Below are 21,177 nucleotides of genomic sequence, written 5' to 3' on the forward strand. Positions count from 1 at the left end.
GGAGGGTGGAAGGGGGCATGTTCCTCACATTTCCTTCAGATCCTCTCTTGCCACAACACTCCCCCCACAACCTGCCTTTTCTCCATCCTACAGCTAAGTTCCTCTTTGCCCACCCCAGCCCAGGACTGCCCCCTACACCTGTTGGAGACGGGGAAAGGTTTAGAAGAGAAGCCAGGCTACCAAGGCATTGTAAGCATGGGGAAAGGGTCAGAAAGCTGACCAGATGGAACTGTAGCCGCTGGAGTGCATCCCTGGGGGTCAGGGCTCTGCAGGAGCGGGCCAGTGAGGTGGGGTCCCTGGGGGAGGGGGTTGGGCACTGTGTCACAGTGAGGAGAAAGGAGGTAGCCCTGCCAGCACAATTCTGGGTTGGGGTCGGGACAGTATGACACTGCATCCTCTCTAAGCCTTAGTTTCCTTATCTGTGACATGGGTTGGTAATCTGAGGCTTGATGGAGTTCCCATGGTTTGAGGTGGGCCTGGTGGGTTTGGATCCAGTTTCCAAGGCAGGATGGGCTCTCAGTCCTTTCTGTGTCCTCAGCATCTAGCCCTAGGCCAGCGCCGGGTGTGGCAAAGGAAAGCAACCTCAGGTGGGAGCTGCTTGACTCCCCAACCTGTTTGTTTCCCCAGCAGACACAGGGTGCAGGGGGGCCAGGCTGGGGTGGCAGCTGCCTGGGAGGGCCTGGTGACGGTGACGTCCTGCCTTCTCTTCTCCGTATTAGGTCATGGGAAAGCGTAGCTGGAGGGCCTGCCTGAATCACAGGTGACGGCCTGAGATCAGAGACATGCACATGCACATGCAGAGCTCAGCACAGGGTCTGGAGAAGTGAGGCAAAGCCCTGATGATGGGAGGAGAGGGGGCCCACAGCCACCTGGGAGCTGGCAGGTGGCCAGCGGTGATGAAAGCCCAGGGGAATGGAAACAGAGGAGTGAGCCTGTTGTAATCGCTACACCCACTTGCCATGGGACTATAAAGGAAGCAGGCGAGCCCTGGCAGCAACACGCACTGGGGACTCTCTCTTTTTAAGCCCTCTTGCTCTGAGCCTGCAGCCCACCGTGACCACCATGACCACCACCATCCGCCAGTTCACCTCCTCCAGCTCCATCAAGGGCTCCTCTGGCCTGGGGGGCGGCTCGTCCCGCACCTCCTGCCGGCTGTCTGGCAGCCTGGGCACCGGCTCTTGCAGGCTGGGGTCTGCCAGTGGCCTGGGGGCTGCCCTTGGGGGCAGCAGCTATTCCAGCTGCTACAGCTTTGGCTCTGGTGGTGGCTATGGCAGCAGCTTTGGGGGGGTTGAGGGGCTGCTGGCCGGAGGTGAGAAGGCCACCATGCAGAACCTCAATGACCGCCTGGCCTCCTACCTGGACAAGGTGCGCGCCCTGGAGGAGGCCAACGCGGACCTGGAGGTGAAGATCCGCGACTGGTACCAGAAGCAGGCCCCGGGGCCCGCCCGTGACTACAGCCACTACTACAAGGTCGTTGAGGACCTGCACAACAAGGTAGAGCCTGCTGGTGGGAGTGGGCTTGGGGGCACGGCTTCTCCTCCCCCATCTCCTGCCCTCCACGCAGGCCTCGAGCCCAGCCTGGGGCTGCCACGGCCCGGGAACCAAGTGCAGCTTGGCTCTGGCTTGGCTTCTGGGAGCCCACCTTGGGGCCCCTACGTGGCCCATGTCTCCCTTTTCTGGGGGTAGCAGTCCGGGCCAGGGACAAGCAGGCCTCGTGCAGGGAAGCAGTGTAGTACTGGAGGAGGAGCCTCAGTTTCCTCACCATGGAGCTTCTTGCTACCTCATGTGGTTGTAGGATAAGGCGAGAGGGTGTGTGTAGAGAGCTGGACCCATGGGGCAGCAGGGGCACTTGGAGGGGGTCTGGGGGTGATGGTGGGGTGGGGCTCTGAGTGAGCTCCTGATGGCAGGCACCTGCTTTGAGGGTGTGGCAGGAGGGAGGGGGCGGGACCTCAGGGTGAGGAAGGCCTTATTTGGGGATTTCTCTGGCTTCCCTGTCCCTCCTGCTGTCCCTCAAGACTGGGGCTCAGAAAACTGGCCTGCTGAAGCCAGGGTTAGGGCTTAGCAGGGGTCATGACTTCTGATTTGGGGGAGCCTCTCCGGGGCATCATCTTGCCAACTGTAAAACAAGGGGTTGCCTACATCGGCTGCTCCCTCCTGGAATTCTGGGACAGCTTCTGCCTTGGGGGGCACTCTCCCATTCTTCTCTGGCTCCCGCGTACTCCCAGCTGCTGCCTCCTCTGCTTTAAGGCTGAGCCCGGCATGGGGGTCTGCGTTTGGGGAGGCAGGTGCTGGTGGGGAGGGGAGACAGGTTTCAGCTCGTCACTCTCCTGCTTGCCCTTCCTCTGCCAACAATGCAGCACAGTGCAGGGGACAGGCTGGGTGGGAGGGGTTGGTTCCCAGGGAAGGCCGTACATGCTGGCCCCCAGGCAGCGAGGCCATCTCAGACCCCCAACCTAGTGACCTGATCGCCATGCCATCTCCCCAGATCCTCACTGCCACCGTGGACAATGCTAACATCCTGCTGCAGATCGACAATGCCCGGCTGGCCGCTGATGACTTCCGTACCAAGTGAGTCCTGCTGGTGAGCGTGGGCAAGCTGGGCAGCTTGAGGAGGTGCTGGGGGCACCCTCCCCACCCTGAGACCAGGTTGCTTATGGCCAGGCCTAGGAAGTGGGGGTCAGGCAGTCCCAGGAGCTGCTAAGACCCCACCCCTTGGTCCAGGATACAGCCAATGCAGCAAATTCTGGAGGTCACTGGGCTTGGACGGGAGACACAAGAGAGGGAGGGGAGGCAGGAGGCAGAGAGGAGAGAAGTGAGGTGGCTGGGTGGGTGGGAGTCTTGCCTTATGATGATCCCAGGGCCCCAGGGCTAGAATTGCTTTCACCTCCCGGCCCCCCACCCTGGCCCATCATCCCTCACAGGCCCTTAGAGCCCTGGCAAAATGAAGCCAGATAAGGGTCCAGGGCCTGGGCCCATGAGTCCAGGTAGCCTGGACTGAAGTTTCCGGTTCCCATTGCAGGTTCGAGACAGAGCAGGCCCTGCGTGTGAGCGTGGAGGCCGACATCAACGGCCTGCGCAGGGTGCTGGACGAGCTGACCCTGGCCAGGGCCGACCTGGAGATGCAGATCGAGAACCTGAAGGAGGAGCTGGCCTACCTCCGGAAGAACCATGAGGAGGTGAGGTGGCTGGGGCAGCAGGTCAAAGAGGCCGAGGACCGGGTGGCAGGGCCCCGGGGCTGGGCCACGGCTGAGGCCGTGGGAGTCAACAGAGCAGGCACACTGGGGTTAGTCACTTCACAGGGCTGCCCTGTCACCTGATCCCCTGGGGCCCAGAGCCAGCATGCAGAGCAGCCTCCTCTGGTACCAAAATGCTTCTCTGCAGTCAAGGAACCTCCCAGGGGCCTGCAGAGGACTCCGCTACCTGTCCTGGCCTCCCTCATGAGGATGGAATAAGCGAGGAGGTCTCCTCCTTGGCCCAGTTCAAACCCTCAAGTCTGGACCCCACATAGAAGTTTGGAAATTAGGGGGGAAAAAGTTTGGGGGGCACAGACTTAGGAATTAGATTTTATCTTTGGAGAGCAGTCAGTTAGTGGGGGAGACACAGTCTGATGGTGGAGGCAGGGCCCATACAGACCAGGTGAACAAAAATCATCAGGAGGGTCAGAGGGTAGAGGATAGGCAGAACAAAGGAGGGGTCCTTGGGAGGAGCGGGGAACCCCTTGTGGGGGAAGGCTTGGGAGTGAAGGGCCAGGACAGGCCCAGATGCCCACATGTTACCTCTTGCTGTGTAACAGAGATGAAAAAAGATTACTCAAAGCAACATGAATGCAGCGATGAGAGCCTGAAGGGACCACATCTCAGCAACTCCTCTTTTAGAAGGAGAAACTAGGTAGCAACCCTGAGTTGGTTTTTGCTTCAGTTTTTATTGAAAAAACAAGGATATTACAGGAAAAGAGCAGATGGTTAATCAGTCATAGTAAGAACATACAGAAATTGGCTTTGTAACAATCTTCATCCAAGCATGCATGGTTCAAAGTAGTTTAAACAATATACCATCAAAAGAGTCATAAATTTATGCTAGGTGACATGCAAAAGAAACAATAAGACAATCATGAAAGTGCCTGACTTCTTGAGAAACTCACAGAAACAGCTTAAAGCAAAATGTGGAAAAACCGCCATGTACTAACTAATCTAGCAAAACGTCCTTGGAAATCTTAACACATATTTTCCCATCATTTAAGCTTTGTTGTATTAAAGGTTGTTGCCCTCAGAACAATCCTTGTTCTGTTTCAGTTCTTGTTCACATCAGAGGCTTTAAACCTGTCTGAGTTTCCTTTTCACAAAATCTTCCAATGAACCCATTATATTAACAATCAGTGTATATAATCCCTTAACTAAACAGTGATTAGAATTGATTCAGTGGGCTCTGGCCCCCTAGCTGTAGGCTCTTGCCTCCTATCCAAGGACTTTTGTCCCATACATGCATTACCTAAAAACCCTATGCTAAAAATCAAATAGGAATCAAGATTTCTAACCCTCTACACCCACACCCACATCCCCCTCCTCCACAGGAGATGAACGCCCTGCGAGGCCAGGTGGGTGGTGAGATCAACGTGGAGATGGACGCCGCCCCTGGCGTGGACCTGAGCCGCATCCTGTCTGAGATGCGTGACCAGTATGAGAAAATGGCAGAGAAGAACCGCAAGGACGCCGAGGACTGGTTCTTCAGCAAGGTGGGGGCTGCTGCAGGCCAGTGGCCTCTCCGTGTGGGGCCAGGGCACAGGGGCCTGAGCCCTGACAGTAAGCTCACTGCCTGGCATCTTGGGAGTGCTCCATCCTCAGCGAGCTTCAGGGACTCTAGGGATCAGGGTCACCCATTGCATCAATACACCTGGAGCTTAGCTGGAGCTGGGATCTGGGGGTCGGTGGGCAGGTGGGAGCCCCCATGGAATGAAGGCAGAGAGTAAAGACCTCAGGAGCCACCACCTCTCCCTCAGGAAGTCAGGAACAAGCACAGAGGCCAGGCTACATGTCCTGGCTGGTTCTCAAGTTTCCTATTTTGTGCTTCCCATTTGCAGGGATTAATACAAAAATTTAACATTTCAAAGGGTGTGTTCCTGGGCTTTGGAAGTGGGAAGCTGGCAGGAAGGCACCGTTCCCCACAGTCAGGTTTGGGAGGAGGCCTGAGAGGCTCAGGGGAGGTCTGGAAGGTGGGCATGGCTGGATATTACGTGTTACGGGATATTACATATTACAGGGCATGAGGAAGGCCCAAGGTGCCTGTCTGGGAACAGATGCGGCCCTGGGCTGAGTGTATGGAGCCATGGGGGCTGTCTCATTTGGGGAAGGATGCAGACTCATGCTGCCTGTCCTGTGTCCTGTCTGCAGACAGAGGAGCTGAACCGTGAAGTGGCCACCAACAGCGAGCTGGTGCAGAGCGGCAAGAGCGAGATCTCTGAGCTGCGGCGCACTCTGCAGGCCTTGGAAATCGAGCTGCAGTCCCAGATCAGCATGGTAGGAATGCTGCTGTGCATGGCGGTGGGCGCAGGGCCTAGAGGGGGCACTGACCACCCTCACTAAACCCTGCTCCTCCTACCCTTCTGCAGAAAGCATCCCTGGAGGGCAGCCTGGCAGAGACAGAGAACCGCTACTGCGTGCAGCTGTCCCAGATCCAGGGGCTGATCAGCAGTGTGGAGGAGCAGCTGGCACAGCTGCGCTGTGAGATGGAGCAGCAGAACCAGGAGTACAAGATCTTGCTGGATGTGAAGACGCGGCTGGAGCAGGAGATCGCCACCTACCGCCGCCTGCTGGAGGGCGAGGATGCCCAGTGAGTGGGGGTCTGGGGCCAGGGCTGGGGGCCTCAGGGGTGGGGATGGGGCTCTCAGACCCACATCTAATCTCCTCTCTGTTTTTTTGCAGCCTGATTCAATACAAGCCCAAAGAACGTAAGGATCTCAGTGGCTGAGAGCTGGTGGCTGTTGGGGGGTTGTTGCTCAGGGCAGGCGACCCACCTGCACATTGCTGGGTCAGGGTCCCCAAGGGGCTCCAGGAAAAGATGACTGGTCCACAGCAAGAGTGGGGCAAGGAACTTGTTAGGGCTCAGAGTTGATGCTCAGGGCAAGGATCAGATGAGGGAGACTGGTTTGATGGGGGGTGGGACAGGGAACAGCCCTTACCCTGGAGATCATAGTCTCAGGGAGGAGACGTGGTCCTAGCTCTGGAGACTCTGATCTGATGGGGAGACAGGGACATGGTCCTTGTCCTCCAGATCCCAGTCTGATGGGGAAGATGTGATCCTAGCCCTGGGGTTCCTAGTGTAGTGGGGGTGATGGAGACCTGGTTTTTGTCTTGGAGATCCCAGTCTGATAGGGGAGGTGGGAGGATAGCCCGTGCCCCGGAGACTGCAGAGAAATGGAGATAGATTTCATGAAGTGCTCGGTCTGCGGGGCCCCTCTGCAAGCAGAAGGACAGAGTGGGTCAGAACCAAATAGCCCATCCGGGGAGGCAAGACTGACATGGGACACCAGCAGAGGGTGGGCTGGAAGGGAGGCAGTGGTTAGGTCAGGAAGGTGTGTGGTACAATGTGGAGGCAGCAGAGGCACCTGCAGCAGCTGGGACAGGGCGACTCCCACACAGGGGGCCTGGGGCCGAGTGAGGGTCTGTCGGCTCCCGCCCACCTCCAAGAGTCTGCTTCTTCTGCAGCCGTGACTACCCGCCAGGTGCGCACCATTGTGGAAGAGGTCCAGGACGGCAAGGTCATCTCCTCCCGCGAGCAGGTCCACCAGACCACCCGCTGAAGACTCGGCTCCTCCAGGCTAGCCCCCACCTGCCCTGCAGCCTCTGGCCTGTCCAGCTCAGCCTCCTGCTTCAGCCCCTCCCCACACGCCCCTGCCTAAGACCAATAAAGCTTGTTGACTCAGATGTGAAATGCGTCCTTGTGGGGGCCACTGACGTGGGCACTCGGGACAAATGGGTGGACAGGGAGGGAATGTGGATGACGGGAAACAGTCTTTGGACACCCACTGTTGTTGACTTGGAGGTCAGGGGTCAGCTTAGACCAGGGTAAAGGGTAAGTCTGGGGAGAGCTTGGGGGTGCTTTGTGTTTCTCGAGGGCTGGTGGTCCGTGGAGGGTGGTCCAGGCTGTGCCAGGCGCAGGATGGAGTCAGCATATCAGGGTGGTCCGAAGTGGCCTCCTCTTGCCCTGTTAGTAGCTCTGTGACTTTGGGCAGTCACTTCCCCGTGCTGAGCCATGCTTTCTCATCCATAAACGAAGCCTGAATCCCAAGGGATGACTCATCCATCAATTGCTCCTCCTGGTCCTGTGTGTGGTGCCCTCCCCCAAGAGGGGGCAGGGGGCGGGCATGGACTGGGAGAGGCACGAGGGGGGTCGGGTATGCGGTTAAGGCCCAAGGTCCCGTGAGTCTCAGGAAACACTCAGAGGTGAGCAGGGCCTGTGCGTCTAGGGAAGGCTGTGGACCCCAGGCAGGTGTGGAGAAACGGCGGGGCCTCTCAGGGAAGTTTCGTCAGACGGTCAGCTGTGGCTCAGGAGGTGGCGGCTGTGCCCTGGGAGCAGTGCCACTCTCCCTGGCAGTTTGGCCCCCCTTGGTTCCATGCCTGGGGGTGAGGGTAGTGTGAGGAGGGTGGGAAACTGCATCCTGGGGCAGGGGAGGAGGGGTGGTCCTGCCCCAGTCCCACCCGGGAGCTTTGGTTCCATTCGCCCTGGCAGCAGGCGAGGGCCAGCTGCGGGAACAGTGAGAGGGGAGGAGCCCAACCCCTGGAAGTCTTCCTCTGAGTAAATCCTCAATCCGGAGTCCCCTGGGCGGGGCAGGCTGCCTTCCTGGTTCTCTTCAAGGAGGGGTGGGTGAAAGAGGCTAATGAGAAGAGGGTGCCCCCACCCCAGTTCACTGCTTGGCCTCGGGGCGGGCGTGGTGGTGGTCGCTGCGGCTGCAGAATCAGACCAGGGCCCTCCCAACACCCTCTCTCTCCTGGTGCCTGGAGGCTGAGGTTGGGGCCCAGGGGGGGAGGAGGCAGGAGTGGCCAGAGTCTCCTGAGGCCTGGCATGGTGGGGGGCCTCGGGACTAGCAGAGGCCAGGGGCCGGACAGGTGGGGGTGGTGGCAACTGGGGTGTGGGGACTTTGGGCAGGTCATGGGCCCTCTCTGGACCTCAGAAGCCACAGTATAAAATGAGGGGTGGGAGCTAATAGCCCTTCAAGGGTCTGACACCCCAGGGTGGCAATTTCTTGTCCACAGGAGAGACAGCCGGCTGGGGTTGGGGAGCCCGGGCTGGCTACAGCGGCAGCTGCAGGACTCACGCTGGGGCAGCCTCTGCCCCATCAGAGGCCAGCGTCTCAGCAACCAGGCAGCAAATGTGGTGTGGATGGGGGGCAAGAGGGAGGACTGTTCCCAACAGACCCCGCCGCATATCGGGCCACAACAAGAAGAACCAGCCCTGGGCTGAGGTTGGCTCATCCCGGAGGGTGATCTCATTTATCTGAGCAACAGTCCCAGGAAGCAGGGAGGGTCTAGGGAGAGGCGTCCCATTGTGTGGATGTGGACACTGAGGCTCCGAGGAACAGTGACTCAGCCCTTGCCCCCGAGTCTGGTGTGTCAGGGGTGGAGCAGGGCGTGGGAGGGGAGTGGACCCCTCATGTGTGTGGGGAAAAGGGGCCAAGACCCGCCTCCTGCCCCACCCGGGCTCTCAGGCAGGGCTGTCTTTCCCTTCTGCGGGCTCCAGGGGTCACTTTTACGGATGAGGCAAGTGAGGAGGGGTCGGAGTATGGGGAGGACTGGAGACAGCCCCAGAGTGTACCCCTCCCACAAAGTGAGTGGGTGGGTGGCTCAGGAGGCTGTAACGGAGGAGCACTCAGGTGTGCCAAGAGAGCTGAACCAGCAGAGGCAGCGGCTGCCAGGCTGGGGAGGGTGGTCCCCAGAGGATGATATGGGGAACTTTGGTGGCTTTGTCCAGGTGCCCCAAGCAGGCCCAGGCTGCTGGGTCATGCACATGGGGCTGCATTGGGAAACCCAGCTGTGGGACTCCACGGAGGGACTCACAGTTTATCCACAGCCCCCGCCCTCTGCAGAGAATGTTTTGTCCCTGTCAGCGAGGCAGAAGCTGCTGGTCTATGACTGCCCTTGGGGCCACCTCACTCGCTCTTGTATGATGGACACACACACCTGATTCCCAGTCAGGCCCAGCCCGTGGTAGCCCACCCCTAGGACTCTTCCTCCACATCCGAACCTTGGCAGGGGCTGACCTGGCAGCATTCCCCATAGGAAGAGGACTGGTGGGTGGCACTCTGTGCATGGCACTGCACTGCGCCGTGCCTGGGTCTGTACTGAGTCCAGGGGAGTGAGGAGACACTGGCTTTGGCCTACAGGGACAGTGTCTGCCTCCGGGGGCCCAAGGAGCCACCAATCTAGGGGTGGTGAGCAGGGCACAGCACGGGGCTGACAGTGCTCCCTTGGCCCGTGTGCAGTGTGGGCCTCTTGTGCCATCCCAGGCTTTGGGGGGTTGAAGGGAACAGAGAGACCAGGGCCAGGGTGTTCTGCCCCGGGCACAGAACCAAGGCTGTACCTGAGCTTGATGGATCCTTGGACTCCTTCAAGATCCCCTTGTTTGTGCAGACAGAGTGAGGGGCTGTCACACCCTCACCCTCAGAAGGGGGCATCACACATGGGGTAGGGGAGAGGATCACTTAAATGGTGCCTGGCACTCACAGATTCCCCCTGGTCGGGACCAGTCACAGTGCCAGAGCCTGGACCGTGGCATTTGCCTACCCCCAGGGGCCCTGCCCCCTCTGTCTCCTGCATGCCCCTTGGATCCTGCTGTGGCCAACCACACAGTGTTGGGATTGTCTTTACCACTCTCTCTCCCCACCAGACTGTGTGTGCGAGGGCTCGTCTGTCTTGTTCTTTGAATCTGAGTGCCCAGTCCCGAGCCTGGCACATAATAGGTATGCCGTAAACTCTCACTGAGTAAATGTAATGATGGCCACCAGTCTGTGCCAGGTGCTTTCTTTGTTCCACCTCTAATCCTCGGACATGCCTGTGAGTAGTGCTGTTACCTCATTTCCCAGAGAAGGAAACTGAGGCTCAGAGAGGCTGAAGGGCTGGCCCAAGGTCTCGCCCCTGCTTGCCCCGACTCTAGGCTGCTTGGTCCTGATTCAGTGGGGGTCTTCTCTTCCTTCCTCCTGCCCTGAAGGCTGTGGTTCTGGCTGGGGTCCTGTAGCAGCCCCTCTCTCCCCTCAGCCTCCCTGTGGCCTCCCTCCCAGCACCTTGGGCTGTCTCCTGCCTTCCCAGCCTGGGAATCCCCAGGGGAGCTCGTAAACCAGTGGCCATGACCAGGCCTGTCCTGAGCCATGCTGATGCAGGGGCTGGAGTGGGGGCTGGGAATTTGCACGGGATCTGATGATCAGTCGGGTTGGAGAAGCCTTGCAAGTTGAGGCGTGGCACCGGCCAATGATGTTTCCTGGCCTACTTGGGTATGACGTAACTTCATACCTGGGATGGAGTGGGGCAAAGGAAGGGTAAGGAGGCAGGGGTGGGGGAGGGAATCCACTGCTTGGAGGGTGCCAGCTCGTGGGAGTCTGTGTTCTGTGCCCACCAGATTTAGCAGTCCTGGCTCTTGGTGACCTCAGGGCAGGTGCGCTTCACTGGCACAGAGGACATGCCCCCCTTTCCTTCCCTGCCAACTCAGATCCTCCTGGGCCTAGCTGGAGCCTCCCTCTGGACCCTTCTGAGGGTCAGGGCTAGGTGGGTAGCCCCGTCCTTCACTGCTGAAACTAAGAGGAGGGTAACACTCATCCCCCCCACCTCCTGCAGGGTGTGGGGAGGCAGGCCGGCCAACAACCCCAGGGTTTCCTGCCACGAGGTGCTGTGTTCCCTGGCCTTAGTGTTCTCTTCAAGGTCAAATGATAAGTTCTTCTAAGGTCAAGGCTATGTCACCATCCCCTCTCCTTGCCCCAGTCCCTGAGTGCCGAGCACAGGGTGTGTGTGTGTGATCTATGGTACTGGCTGAGTGGTTTGCAGCTTCCCTTGGCTTCTCAGCCCATACAGATCCCCAGACCTTTAGGGTTGGACCTGTGTGTAATCCCATCCTGACTCCTCCCAGAATGGGGCCAGGGGTGGGCAGGGATCCAATCAGAAAGGAAGCGAATGTGTGCGTGCGTGTGTGCATGTGCACGTGTGTGTTTGTGTGTGTGTGTGTGTGTGCATGTGTGCATGCGTGTGTGCGTGTGTGCGCATGTGCGTGTGTGTGTGCGTGTGCGCATGTGTGTGTGTGTGTGTGTGTGTGTGTGAGTACTGGGGGCAGAGAATGAAGAGTTCCCAGCAGGTTCAAGTCTCTGCTCTCCTGCTTTCCTGCTGTTTAGCCCTGGGCAAGTCTTTCATGCTCTCTGGTTGGGGCTTGGTGGCCTTTGGTGACCCTGAGGGCCATTTCCAGTTCTGAGGAGTCTGTGGTTGGACCTGAACTCCAGGCCCATCCTGACATCTGCACTCTAGGGATTTTGTCCAAGATTCTAGGGTCCTCTCTGCCCATTTCCGGAGTCTGGGATGGGGAATATCAGGCTCCCTGTCCCGGGTTTGGCTCAAGGTGTGTGCATCAGCTCTGTTCAGCCCTGGGGGCCGAGTGACTGACTGGACAGGATGTGACAGTAGCACAGCCCTGGTCATGCTGAGACACAGAATCTCCTGCCCAGCAGAGCTCAGGCAGAGGCAAGGCCTCCCTGGACTCCTTTCACCTCAACAGAGGCACAGTAGAACAGACAGGGGCCAGCACGTGGGTCACCCCCACAGCACTCCAAGGAGGTTCTGTCTCTGGGTCCAGCCCTCGGTGCTGGACCAGGCTCTCAAGCCAGGGTCATGCCTGCTGTGGGCAGAGCTTGTACCAGGCCCTGAAGGATGTGGGTGAAAATCGGACACACCTGGCCCCTGCCTGCAGCTATCATGGGAGCCCAGAGGGGGCCAGAGCTCCAGTCTCGACCCGGCTCCTCAGCTTAAAGCGCAGTGACTCTGGGTGAATCACCACCTCTCTCTGGTTCTCCCTCTGTCCTCCTCACTCTGCAGAGTTAATTCAAAGATCAAGAGAATGACATAACGTTGAGATGTGTGGAGAGAGTGGTCTAGGATGGGGGATTTGGCATGGCGGGGAGCAGACAGGAAGACATTCAAACCTCAGTGCCAGGTGACTTGTGTCTTGGGCAGCCCACCCGCCCCCCTAGCTCCTCATCTGTGGACTGGTGGCAGGAATAATGTTCACCTCATGCCCACCTTACAGGCTGTGCGGATGTGTCAGGCCCTCTGTGCATTGTCTGAGCAGGCAGGTGACCAGAGTCTTGGTGCCCTCTCCTGTCTCCTCGAGTGCATGAATGGAGCTGCTACACCTGGCCTGGAATCTGTGGTCACACAAGAGAAAACTGCTGGAAACCAATCCCTGGACAGGACCATTTCTGTGGGGAGACTCTGAGGCCCATGGTGGGGTCAGCAGTGATGCACAGCATCAGTGGCAGGATGGGGACACCCTTCCACCACAGTCACAGGAGGGTGCCATGATTAGGGGAGGGCAGTAGGTGGAGAGGAAGAACCATGTGTTGGGGGGTGATCGTCAGGTGGGAGTGTGGGTGCAGGGCTCTGTGTGGGGTGGAGAGGGGGTGCCAGAGTGTAGAGGTGGGCATGAAGAGGCAGGCAAGGGGCAGCTGGGTGGGAAAAGGATGATGGGAAGGTTGAGGGGCAGGGCTAGCCAGTGGGCAAGGGCCAGTGGGCTCCTTCATGCATGTTTCTTTGTGGCTGGGGGTGTGTCCTCTCCTTCTACAGATGAGAAAACTGAGGACCAGAAGAGCTAAAGGACCTGCCTGTGCTGTGCCACTTGTAAGGGGCAGAGCAGGAATGCAGCTGCCACCTGCCTGGCTCGACAGTGCATGCTGTTTCTATGGTACACACCACTTCTGGGGGTCTGGGGGCTCAAAGGCTGCCTCTGAAACTGGAATTAGATCCAACAGGGGAAAGAAAGTCATAGGATTTTTAGAGTTAGAAAAGACTCCAAGATCACCTAGTCTAGTCTTGTCATTACTGAGGGGAGACAAGCCCAGAGAGGAGAGGTGAAAGGCCTCAGGTCATACAGCAAAGTGAAGCCGTGAACCCAGCTCCTGCTCAGAGCCGGCGCGCAGGATTCCCACAGCTGCATCCCAGGACAGCCCTGGGATGGCAATGTTGAGGTCTCATTCAGCCAGGCTGTCACTGTGGGGCAGGGAGTCCTTCCTAAGGGCTGACTCACTGCCTGGGGACGCGGCTGCCACAAAGCCGCCTGTGCCATGGCTCCACTGGCCCCTCGGGCTCTGGGAACAGGAGCCAGATTCCTGGCTGCCCAGCCTGAGTCACGACTGACTCGCGTTTGTGTTTTTTTCTCAGCCCCACACCCCCAGAGCTGGGTGGGAACTCTGAACCAGCACACAGCAAAGTGAGTCGACCCTGTGCTGAATAATCCAGAGTGGGGAGTTGGACGGGACCTGAGTGATGAAATCCGGAGGGGAGCCTGGAGTCAGCAGCTGGGAGGCCCCACCTTCCCTGGTGCATATAAAGCTTCCTGGGGTTGGAGGCAGTCACAGCGTCCTCTCTCAGCCGCCGAGCATCTTTCTCTTCTCTCAGCCAACTCCCTCGCTCATCGCCTCCCTCCTGGGCACCATGACCACCTGCAGCCGCCAGTTCACCTCCTCCAGCTCCATGAAGGGCTCCTGTGGCATCGGGGGTGGCTCCAGCCGCATCTCCTCTGTCCTGGCCGGTGGATCCTGCCGGGTCCCCAGCACCTATGGGGGCCTGTCAGTCTCCTCCTCCCGCTTCTCCTCCGGGGGAGCCTGCGGGCTGGGGAGCGGCTACGGTGGTGGCTTCAGCAGCAGCAGCAGCTTTGGTGGTGCTCTAGGTAGCGGCTTTGGTGGAGGATATGGTGCTGGCCTGGGTGCTGGCTTCGGTGGTGGCTTCGGTGGTGGGTTTGGTGGTGGTGATGGTGGTCTCCTCTCTGGCAATGAGAAGATCACTATGCAGAACCTCAACGACCGCCTGGCCTCCTACCTGGACAAAGTGCGCGCCCTGGAGGAGGCCAACACGGACCTGGAGGTGAAGATCCACGACTGGTACCAGAGGCAGCGGCCCAGCGAGGCCAAAGACTACACCCCCTACTTCAAGACCATTGAGGACCTGAGGAACAAGGTGGTTGGCTCTGGTGGATAGAGTGGTGGTGGTCCTTAGAAAACCTCTCTAAAAATTCCATTTTACAAACAGGGAGACTGAGGCACCTTGGGGGAGTGACCAGAGTCACCCAGAGAAGTGGTAGCATAGGGTCCCTTTTTAGCATCTCTGTGTCTGAGCTGGGGCTGGAACCCTGAATCTCTCATTCCCTCCAAGGATTCTTTGCATTGCAAGCTCAGCTTTTCAGCCTTGGGCCAGGATGGGGGTGGTGGGAGACGTGGGTGCATCCCACACACCATGAGCTGGGTGGAGAAGGCATCCCAGCCTAGCTGGGGGAGTGTAGGGCCTTACCTGCCATCCAGGCAACCCCCAGATTTGGGAGGTTCCTTTTCCCCTTTCTACCCTTCACCCTCAAGCAGCAGGGTCCTTGGCTGACCAGGCCTCCTATCCTTCCATCTCCACTCCAGATCATCGCGGCCACCGTTGAGAATGCACAGCCCATCCTGCAGATTGACAATGCCAGGCTGGCGGCCGATGACTTCAGAACCAAGTGAGTTGCCAGCATGGTGGGCTGAGGGCAGAGGGCAGAGGGCAAGGGGTGGGACTGTCCATCCAGGAGGTCCAGCAGACACTGAGCCTTGGGAGCCCCAAGGATGTTTCTGATTCTCTGACTCTGTCCTGTCAGGTATGAGCATGAGCTGGCTCTGCGCCAGAGTGTGGAGGCCGACATCAACGGGCTGCGCAGGGTGCTGGATGAGCTGACCCTGGCCAGAGCTGACCTGGAGATGCAGATCGAGAGCCTGAAGGAGGAGCTGGCCTACCTGAAGAAGAACCACGAGGAGGTGAGGTCGCTGCTGGCTTTGGGGGTGGGAGGCTGGTGTAGTGGGGTTGCCAGATCCATGTAGGGCCAGCAGAGGGTTCAGCTGGGCTGACCACCTCCTGCCATCTTTTCCTAGGAGATGCTTGCCCTGCGGGGTCAGACCGGTGGGGACATCAATGTGGAGATGGACGCCGCCCCTGGCGTGGACCTGAGCCGCATCCTGAACGAGATGCGTGACCAGTACGAGCAGATGGCAGAGAAGAACCGCAGAGATGCTGAGGCCTGGTTCCTGAGCAAGGTGGGGCTGGGTCCTCAGTCCTTCTGCAAGACATCCCAGCCAGGGGGCCTCTGGAGCATCTCACACCTTTTGCTCTTCTTTCCCATCTCAGACTGAGGAGCTAAACAAAGAAGTGGCCTCTAACAGCGAACTGATACAGAGTGGGCGCAGCGAGGTGACTGAGCTCCGGAGGGTGTTCCAGGGCCTGGAGATCGAGCTGCAGTCCCAGCTCAGCATGGTATGAGGGACCTGGCCCAGCTGCAGCCCCCAAGTCACCAGTAATAGCCACTGCCACCTCAACAGTGCCACAATCTAGTTCCAACTTTCTTTTCCCAGGAGTAGGAAAATTTTAAGATGGAAAATTTTAAACAGATGGAAAAATTAAGGCCCAGCATGGTGGAATAACTTTTCTCCATGTTGTACAGCCCATCCGTACCCCAGCTGGGATGAAAATCCATGCATCTCTCAGGAAACATGCCCAGAGACTTGGAGGGACAGGAGTGACCATGTATGTTGACTCTCCCACTTGCAGAAAGCATCCCTGGAGAGCAGCCTGGAGGAGACCAAAGGCCGCTACTGCGTGCAGCTGGCGCAGATCCAGGGGCTGATCGGCAGTGTGGAGGAGCAGCTGGCACAGCTGCGCTGTGAGATGGAGCAGCAGAGCCAGGAGTACCAGATCCTGCTGGATGTGAAAACGCGGCTGGAGCAGGAGATCGCCACCTACCGCCGCCTGCTGGAGGGCGAGGATGCCCAGTGAGTGCCCGGTCACCCCCCCACCCCGAGTTCATGCCCCCACTGCACACTCACTGCGCCCCACCATGTGTCTAATGGTCTGTCTCTTTCAGTCTTCACAGCCTCCCCTCCTCCCAGCACACATCTGGCCAATCCTATTCTTCCCGTGAGGGTAAGGCTCCTGAGGTCCCCAGGCACTGAGGCCCCTCTGCCTGTTTCCATAGGGTGGGGGCCAAGCCCTTTCCCCCACAGCCTCTTCCTCCCTGTCCTGGAGGCTGCTTGGCCCCCAGAGCCCTTCTCACCTCCTCTCTCTTCTCCCACAGTCTTCTCCTCGTCCTCCTCGTCCTCTTCCAGCCGCCAGACCCGACCCATCCTCAAGGAGCAGGCCTCGTCCAGCTTCAGCCAGGGCCAGAGCTCCAAGCACTGAGCTGCCTCCCCCAGAGCCTCCTGCCCACCCGCCAGCTGCTGCTCCTGAAGGCCTGGGTCAGGGCTCTGTTCTCCCAGCACGGTTCCCAGCTGTCTCCCCTCCCCCTGCGCTGGTGGTGGGCTAATAAAGCTGACTTTCTGGTTGATGCAAACCTGTGTGATTTCTGTTCTTGAACTGATGGGAGGGGAGTGGATGGTGCCTCCCAGGAATGCTTCTGGAGCCCCGCAGCCTGAGAGATGCAGGAAATGGAACAAATCTCAGAAGACCTGGAAGGGTCTTCCTAGAAGACCTTCGTGCCACACGGGAGTGGGAGGGGGGCGCAGGAAGGGCACGTGCTGACAGACACATGTGCGGGAGGCATTCTGTGGAAGTTCTTCTATCACACTCTCCTAGTAACCTGTGAGGGGGCGCGGTCAGGCCCATTGTGAGTTGACAACCCCCGGGATTCAGGGAGATTAAGTAACTTGCGTAAAACCACGCAGACAGTGACTGGCATGATTGGGATTCAAACTCAGGCCTGTCTGGCTACAAAGACAATGCCTTTCTTTTACCACCAGTCCATCTTTTAGGTATTTTTAGGTATTAAAGACTCCAAAGCTTGAGCTCCTAACACGACCCCTGGGCTCCCCATATCCGCACATGATGATTTCTGTATTGGAAGGTGGAAGGGAGAGACTTCTGCCTTGGAGATGCTGTCTGTGGTCAGAAAGGAAAGCTTTCTTCTCCTGGACCGCTCCCCCTCACCACTCCCGTCAGCTTGTTCCTCTTCCTTATTCCTTGTAGCTGGTTAACTGAGTGCTGACGAGTGCCCTAGAAGATATCTGTCACCCATACCCTCTGTATCCCACGGCCACCTCCACATGCAGACCTTCTTCCTCTCTCCCGAGAACTGGGTGCAGTCTCCTAACTGGGGCCCCTTGCTGTCCATCTCTCCCACTCCTGATTTCCACCTACTGACCTGTCCACAAGAATGTGGTCAAGATTCAGAACAAGGAAGTGATCAGGACTTTCCTGTGCAACAGCCTGTGACAGTCGCCTTCCCCCTGCACACTGGGCCCTGCTGCTGCAGCTCTGCCTTGTCGTCCTCCTGCCCTTCCAGCCCTGCCGCCCCTGAGTCAGCCCTACCTGACTAACTGCATGGCTCACACCTCCACTCACTGACCCTTCTACCTGGATGCCTTCCATATCTAAAAAATTAAATTAAAAAACCAAAGTTATGTGTGCATAACACCATGAGATTTTTCATAGAAAAGAGCCATCCCCAGGCTGGATCCCACTCCTCCATTTCCACCACCCACTTTCAATTTTAGCTGTTTCTTTTGGTATCCCTCCTTATGTCTAAATTATAGGCTTATACTGCTCTTTCCTGATTTTTCATTTTTAGTTTTTAATCTCTTGACTTCCTGCTTGAAGGATAGGAATTTAGCTCTCTTACATAGCATTGCGCTTCCCGGTTTTTTCCTTACTTTCTTTCTTCCCACCTTCTCAATATATTCATATTTTGGTTAGATAAATGTTTAATGTTTACATTATTATGATTATTGAAATATTATTCACAGTTGAACCATGTTTTATGCTACATTAAATTTCCTTGGAATAAATATCGCTTTTTCAATTTGCTTAAGTTTTCTGTGTATCTATCATTAATTTGTTCCCTAATTCACTGCCAGAAGTATGTCTCCTCTTCCTATGAGAAAATCCTGGGTGCTCCATTAATTTCATCCTCTTGAAGATGTCCACTCTGGAGCCCCCTCTCCTGTTCCATTTGGTTCTGGCTGCTCCCTGGGCCTGCTGCCCAGCAGTCACCCTGGAATCTCCCTTCACCGCTATCCTGGGCATCTCTTTTTTTTCTCTGTTGCATCTCTTGTTTTCTGGATCCCATGTCTTCCCCTCCCTCCCTCCCTTCCTTCCTTCCTTCCTTCCTTCCTTCCTTCCTTCCTTCCTTCCTTCCTTCCTTCCTTCCTTCCTTCCTTCCTTCCTTCCTTCCTTCCTTCCTTCCTTCCTTCCTTCCTTCCTTCCTATCCCTCTTTGTTTTAGTGAAGCACATCCTCTAGTAGTTTCCTGAGAAAGGATTCATAGGGGTTAAATTTTTTGAGACCTTTTCTATCTGAAAAGATCTTTAGTCTACCTTCACTCTTGACTGATAGTTTGGCTGGGTATGGAATTCTTGGTTGGAGAGCATTTTTCTCTCAGCATTTGAAGGAATTGTTTCACTGCTTCTGGGCTCTCAGTGTTGCTATTGAGACGTCTAGTGCCATTTTGACCCTAGTTCCTCTGTACTATCTTATCCCAACTCTCCTCCCTAGAAGCTTCCAGTTCTCTGTCTCTCCAGCAGGCTGAAGTACCACACATACTTGCCTTGATACAGCCGTGTCTTCATCCATTGGATTGGACATCAGCAGACCTTCCAGTGTGGGAGTCCACTGAATGATCTTCAGTTCTGGAAAATTTTCTTCCTTTCATTTTTTTTTTTTTTTTGGCAGCTGGCCAGGGAGGAGATCCAACTGGCAAATTTTCTTATTTCATGATTTCCTCCCTCCAATCTCTTTGTTTCTGGAGCTCCTCTTTATACTATGCATTCTGTTTGATTTTCTGTCTAACTTGTCTTTTTTTTTTTTACTTTCTGAGAAATTTCTTTATCTTTTCTATCTTTATCTTTTCTATCATTTCAAGTCTTAAAAAATCTGCTGTATTTTTGGTATCCAATAGCTCTGGATATTTTTTAGTAGTGTTGTTCTTGTTTCAAGATGCAATATTTTCTCTTGTCTCTTTGAGCCTATTCGTTGTGGCTCCAGCAATTCTTCTGTTTCTGTCATCGTCTCGGTTTCCTCTGAATTCCTTTTTTCCTGCCTGTCTTGTCTCCATTTTTCATGCCAGAGCCTTTGCTCAAATGTCTGGTGGTCCTTGCCAGTCATTTATATTTAAGAGTAAGTCACTAGGAAACTGACTGGAGTGTGTGAGTATGTGTGTATACAGCAGGGGAGCTTGTCCCTTGGTGGGTCTCATTATATAATAATCTGGTGAAGAATAAGCTGTCTCATTGGGGGCCCCCAGATGTCAGTACCTGTAGGTCTTTCCTCTTGGGTAGGGTCTTCCTTAGAAAGGAGGTCTCTAATGTCCTGTCTGGGTTGTAAAAGCTACCAGCTTTCTAGAAGCTGTGTCAGGGAGAGGGACTGAGAGGGTCTCAGTCTCAGTTAATCTTCTGATTGGTTTCAGTTTCTTACTCCACCCCCTGGCCCTGCTTGGTGTTTAGGGGTTCAGAGTCTGTCTGGATAAGTTCTCCAGAGTAAGCTCCCATTTCTTCAAGGTATAAAGGAGGAGTGGTTGGCATCACATGGGTGAGGGAGTGAGAAAATATAGAGACCCCCCTGCTTTTTTGACAGACTTCTAACCCATCCTCCAGTTTCTAGCCCACTTGCTCCCCACTCTCAAAGGTACCCTGTGCCTCCCACTCCAGAGACTTTCAGGTTCTGATGTGTGGATTTGCTTGCTTCTTGGCTTCTCCCTGTGCAAGCACTGAGTTTTCTTTGTGTTTGTTTTCCAGATTCCAAAATTTTGTGCTATAATTTCCTTTCTCTTTCTTTTTGTCCATGTGGATTTTATCCCTCTACAGTAATTTTAGTTGTTTTTAGCAGGTGAAGATAAACCACATGTTTAGTCTGCCAGTTTACCAAAGTCCTCGCTTCATGTGCAAAATCCTATTCATCTTTCAGGGTTGCTGATCCTAACTCATTATTCTGTAATGCATAACCAATGTTGGGTATTCAGCAATCATCTCCCTTTTTCTGATTATCAACCCTGATGGGCTACTTGGGCCAGAGGGTGAGTCTATGACTCAGACTGAATCCCAAATCCCAATACCGAAAGGTAACCACTAATAACATTTTGACTAGTTTCTTTCATATAAATGAAATATGTTTATATATATTATGAGTTACAGTTACAACTACAATTACACTGAATGTCTCTACCATTTTACATTCAATTTTTGTTAATATAAGAGAAACACTTTTCCATGTTATTAAAGGTGTTCTAATAAAAGTATTTCCTGTGTTATTAAAAGTGTTATACGTTTTTAATGCTGTTTTTACTGTTGTTTTTTTAAAAAATTTTTTTGGTTGCCATTGAAAATAATTGAACAATGAACATGTTTCTGCATAAAACGCCTACAAATATTTTGGATTATTTCTTTAGGCTAGATTCCCAGAAGTATAATTACTAGGTCAGAAGATACAAATGCTTTCAGGTTCTTGATTTACTTTGCCAAATTGATTTAAATAGAAGCAGTGCCAATTGCACGCATGGCTTGCCAGCAGGGAGTGAGAGTGTCTATTTCAAAATGGGGTCAGAAATAGGGTCTCCTTCTGAACAGGTGCCATCTTTGCTCTAACATCCTTTGATCGGCTCAAAGCCTTTCATGTTCTCCAACTTGGAATATTATTTTTTAAAAACCTCTTTTGTAGATTGATTTATCTGTCACTTTTAAAGCTGATGTCTTAGAAGGACCCTTATACAGAGACATAGTCCTGGCCTGGGTTACAAAGAAACTCCTGGGCTGGTGCACATGAGTTTTTAGTAATGAGATATCAGAACAGAAGATGCACAATACCCTTTACCTGGGTGTGTGAGCTGTTTTGACAGGGCTATCTTTGCTGGTATCACTGAGTGCATAGCTCTAATCAGTGGACCCTTGGGGATCTCCCTGAGAAAGGCCTCTACTTGACAGATGAGGAAACCGAGGTTC

General features: G+C 55.4%; 2 protein-coding genes across 2 annotated transcripts; both read left to right on the plus strand.

The window, feature by feature from the left end:
- Positions 1 to 1,010: 1,010 nt before the first annotated feature.
- Positions 1,011 to 6,920, plus strand: LOC134386814 (keratin, type I cytoskeletal 17). Its single transcript, XM_063108940.1, has 8 exons — positions 1,011 to 1,494; positions 2,486 to 2,568; positions 3,020 to 3,176; positions 4,571 to 4,732; positions 5,388 to 5,513; positions 5,606 to 5,826; positions 5,919 to 5,944; positions 6,702 to 6,920. The coding sequence occupies exons 1-8, from the start codon at positions 1,063 to 1,065 to the stop codon at positions 6,794 to 6,796; spliced, it is 1,302 nt and encodes a 433-aa protein (XP_062965010.1). The 5' UTR covers positions 1,011 to 1,062; the 3' UTR covers positions 6,797 to 6,920.
- Positions 6,921 to 13,624: 6,704 nt separating this feature from the next.
- Positions 13,625 to 16,548, plus strand: LOC134389060 (keratin, type I cytoskeletal 16). The gene is made up of 8 exons (XM_063112493.1): positions 13,625 to 14,198; positions 14,645 to 14,727; positions 14,863 to 15,019; positions 15,134 to 15,295; positions 15,387 to 15,512; positions 15,807 to 16,027; positions 16,120 to 16,178; positions 16,330 to 16,548. The coding sequence occupies exons 1-8, from the start codon at positions 13,677 to 13,679 to the stop codon at positions 16,431 to 16,433; spliced, it is 1,434 nt and encodes a 477-aa protein (XP_062968563.1). The 5' UTR covers positions 13,625 to 13,676; the 3' UTR covers positions 16,434 to 16,548.
- The last annotated feature ends 4,629 nt before the right edge of the window (positions 16,549 to 21,177 follow it).

Source organism: Cynocephalus volans, chromosome 10 (assembly GCF_027409185.1).
Source record: "Cynocephalus volans isolate mCynVol1 chromosome 10, mCynVol1.pri, whole genome shotgun sequence".
Lineage (NCBI taxonomy): Eukaryota > Metazoa > Chordata > Mammalia > Dermoptera > Cynocephalidae > Cynocephalus > Cynocephalus volans.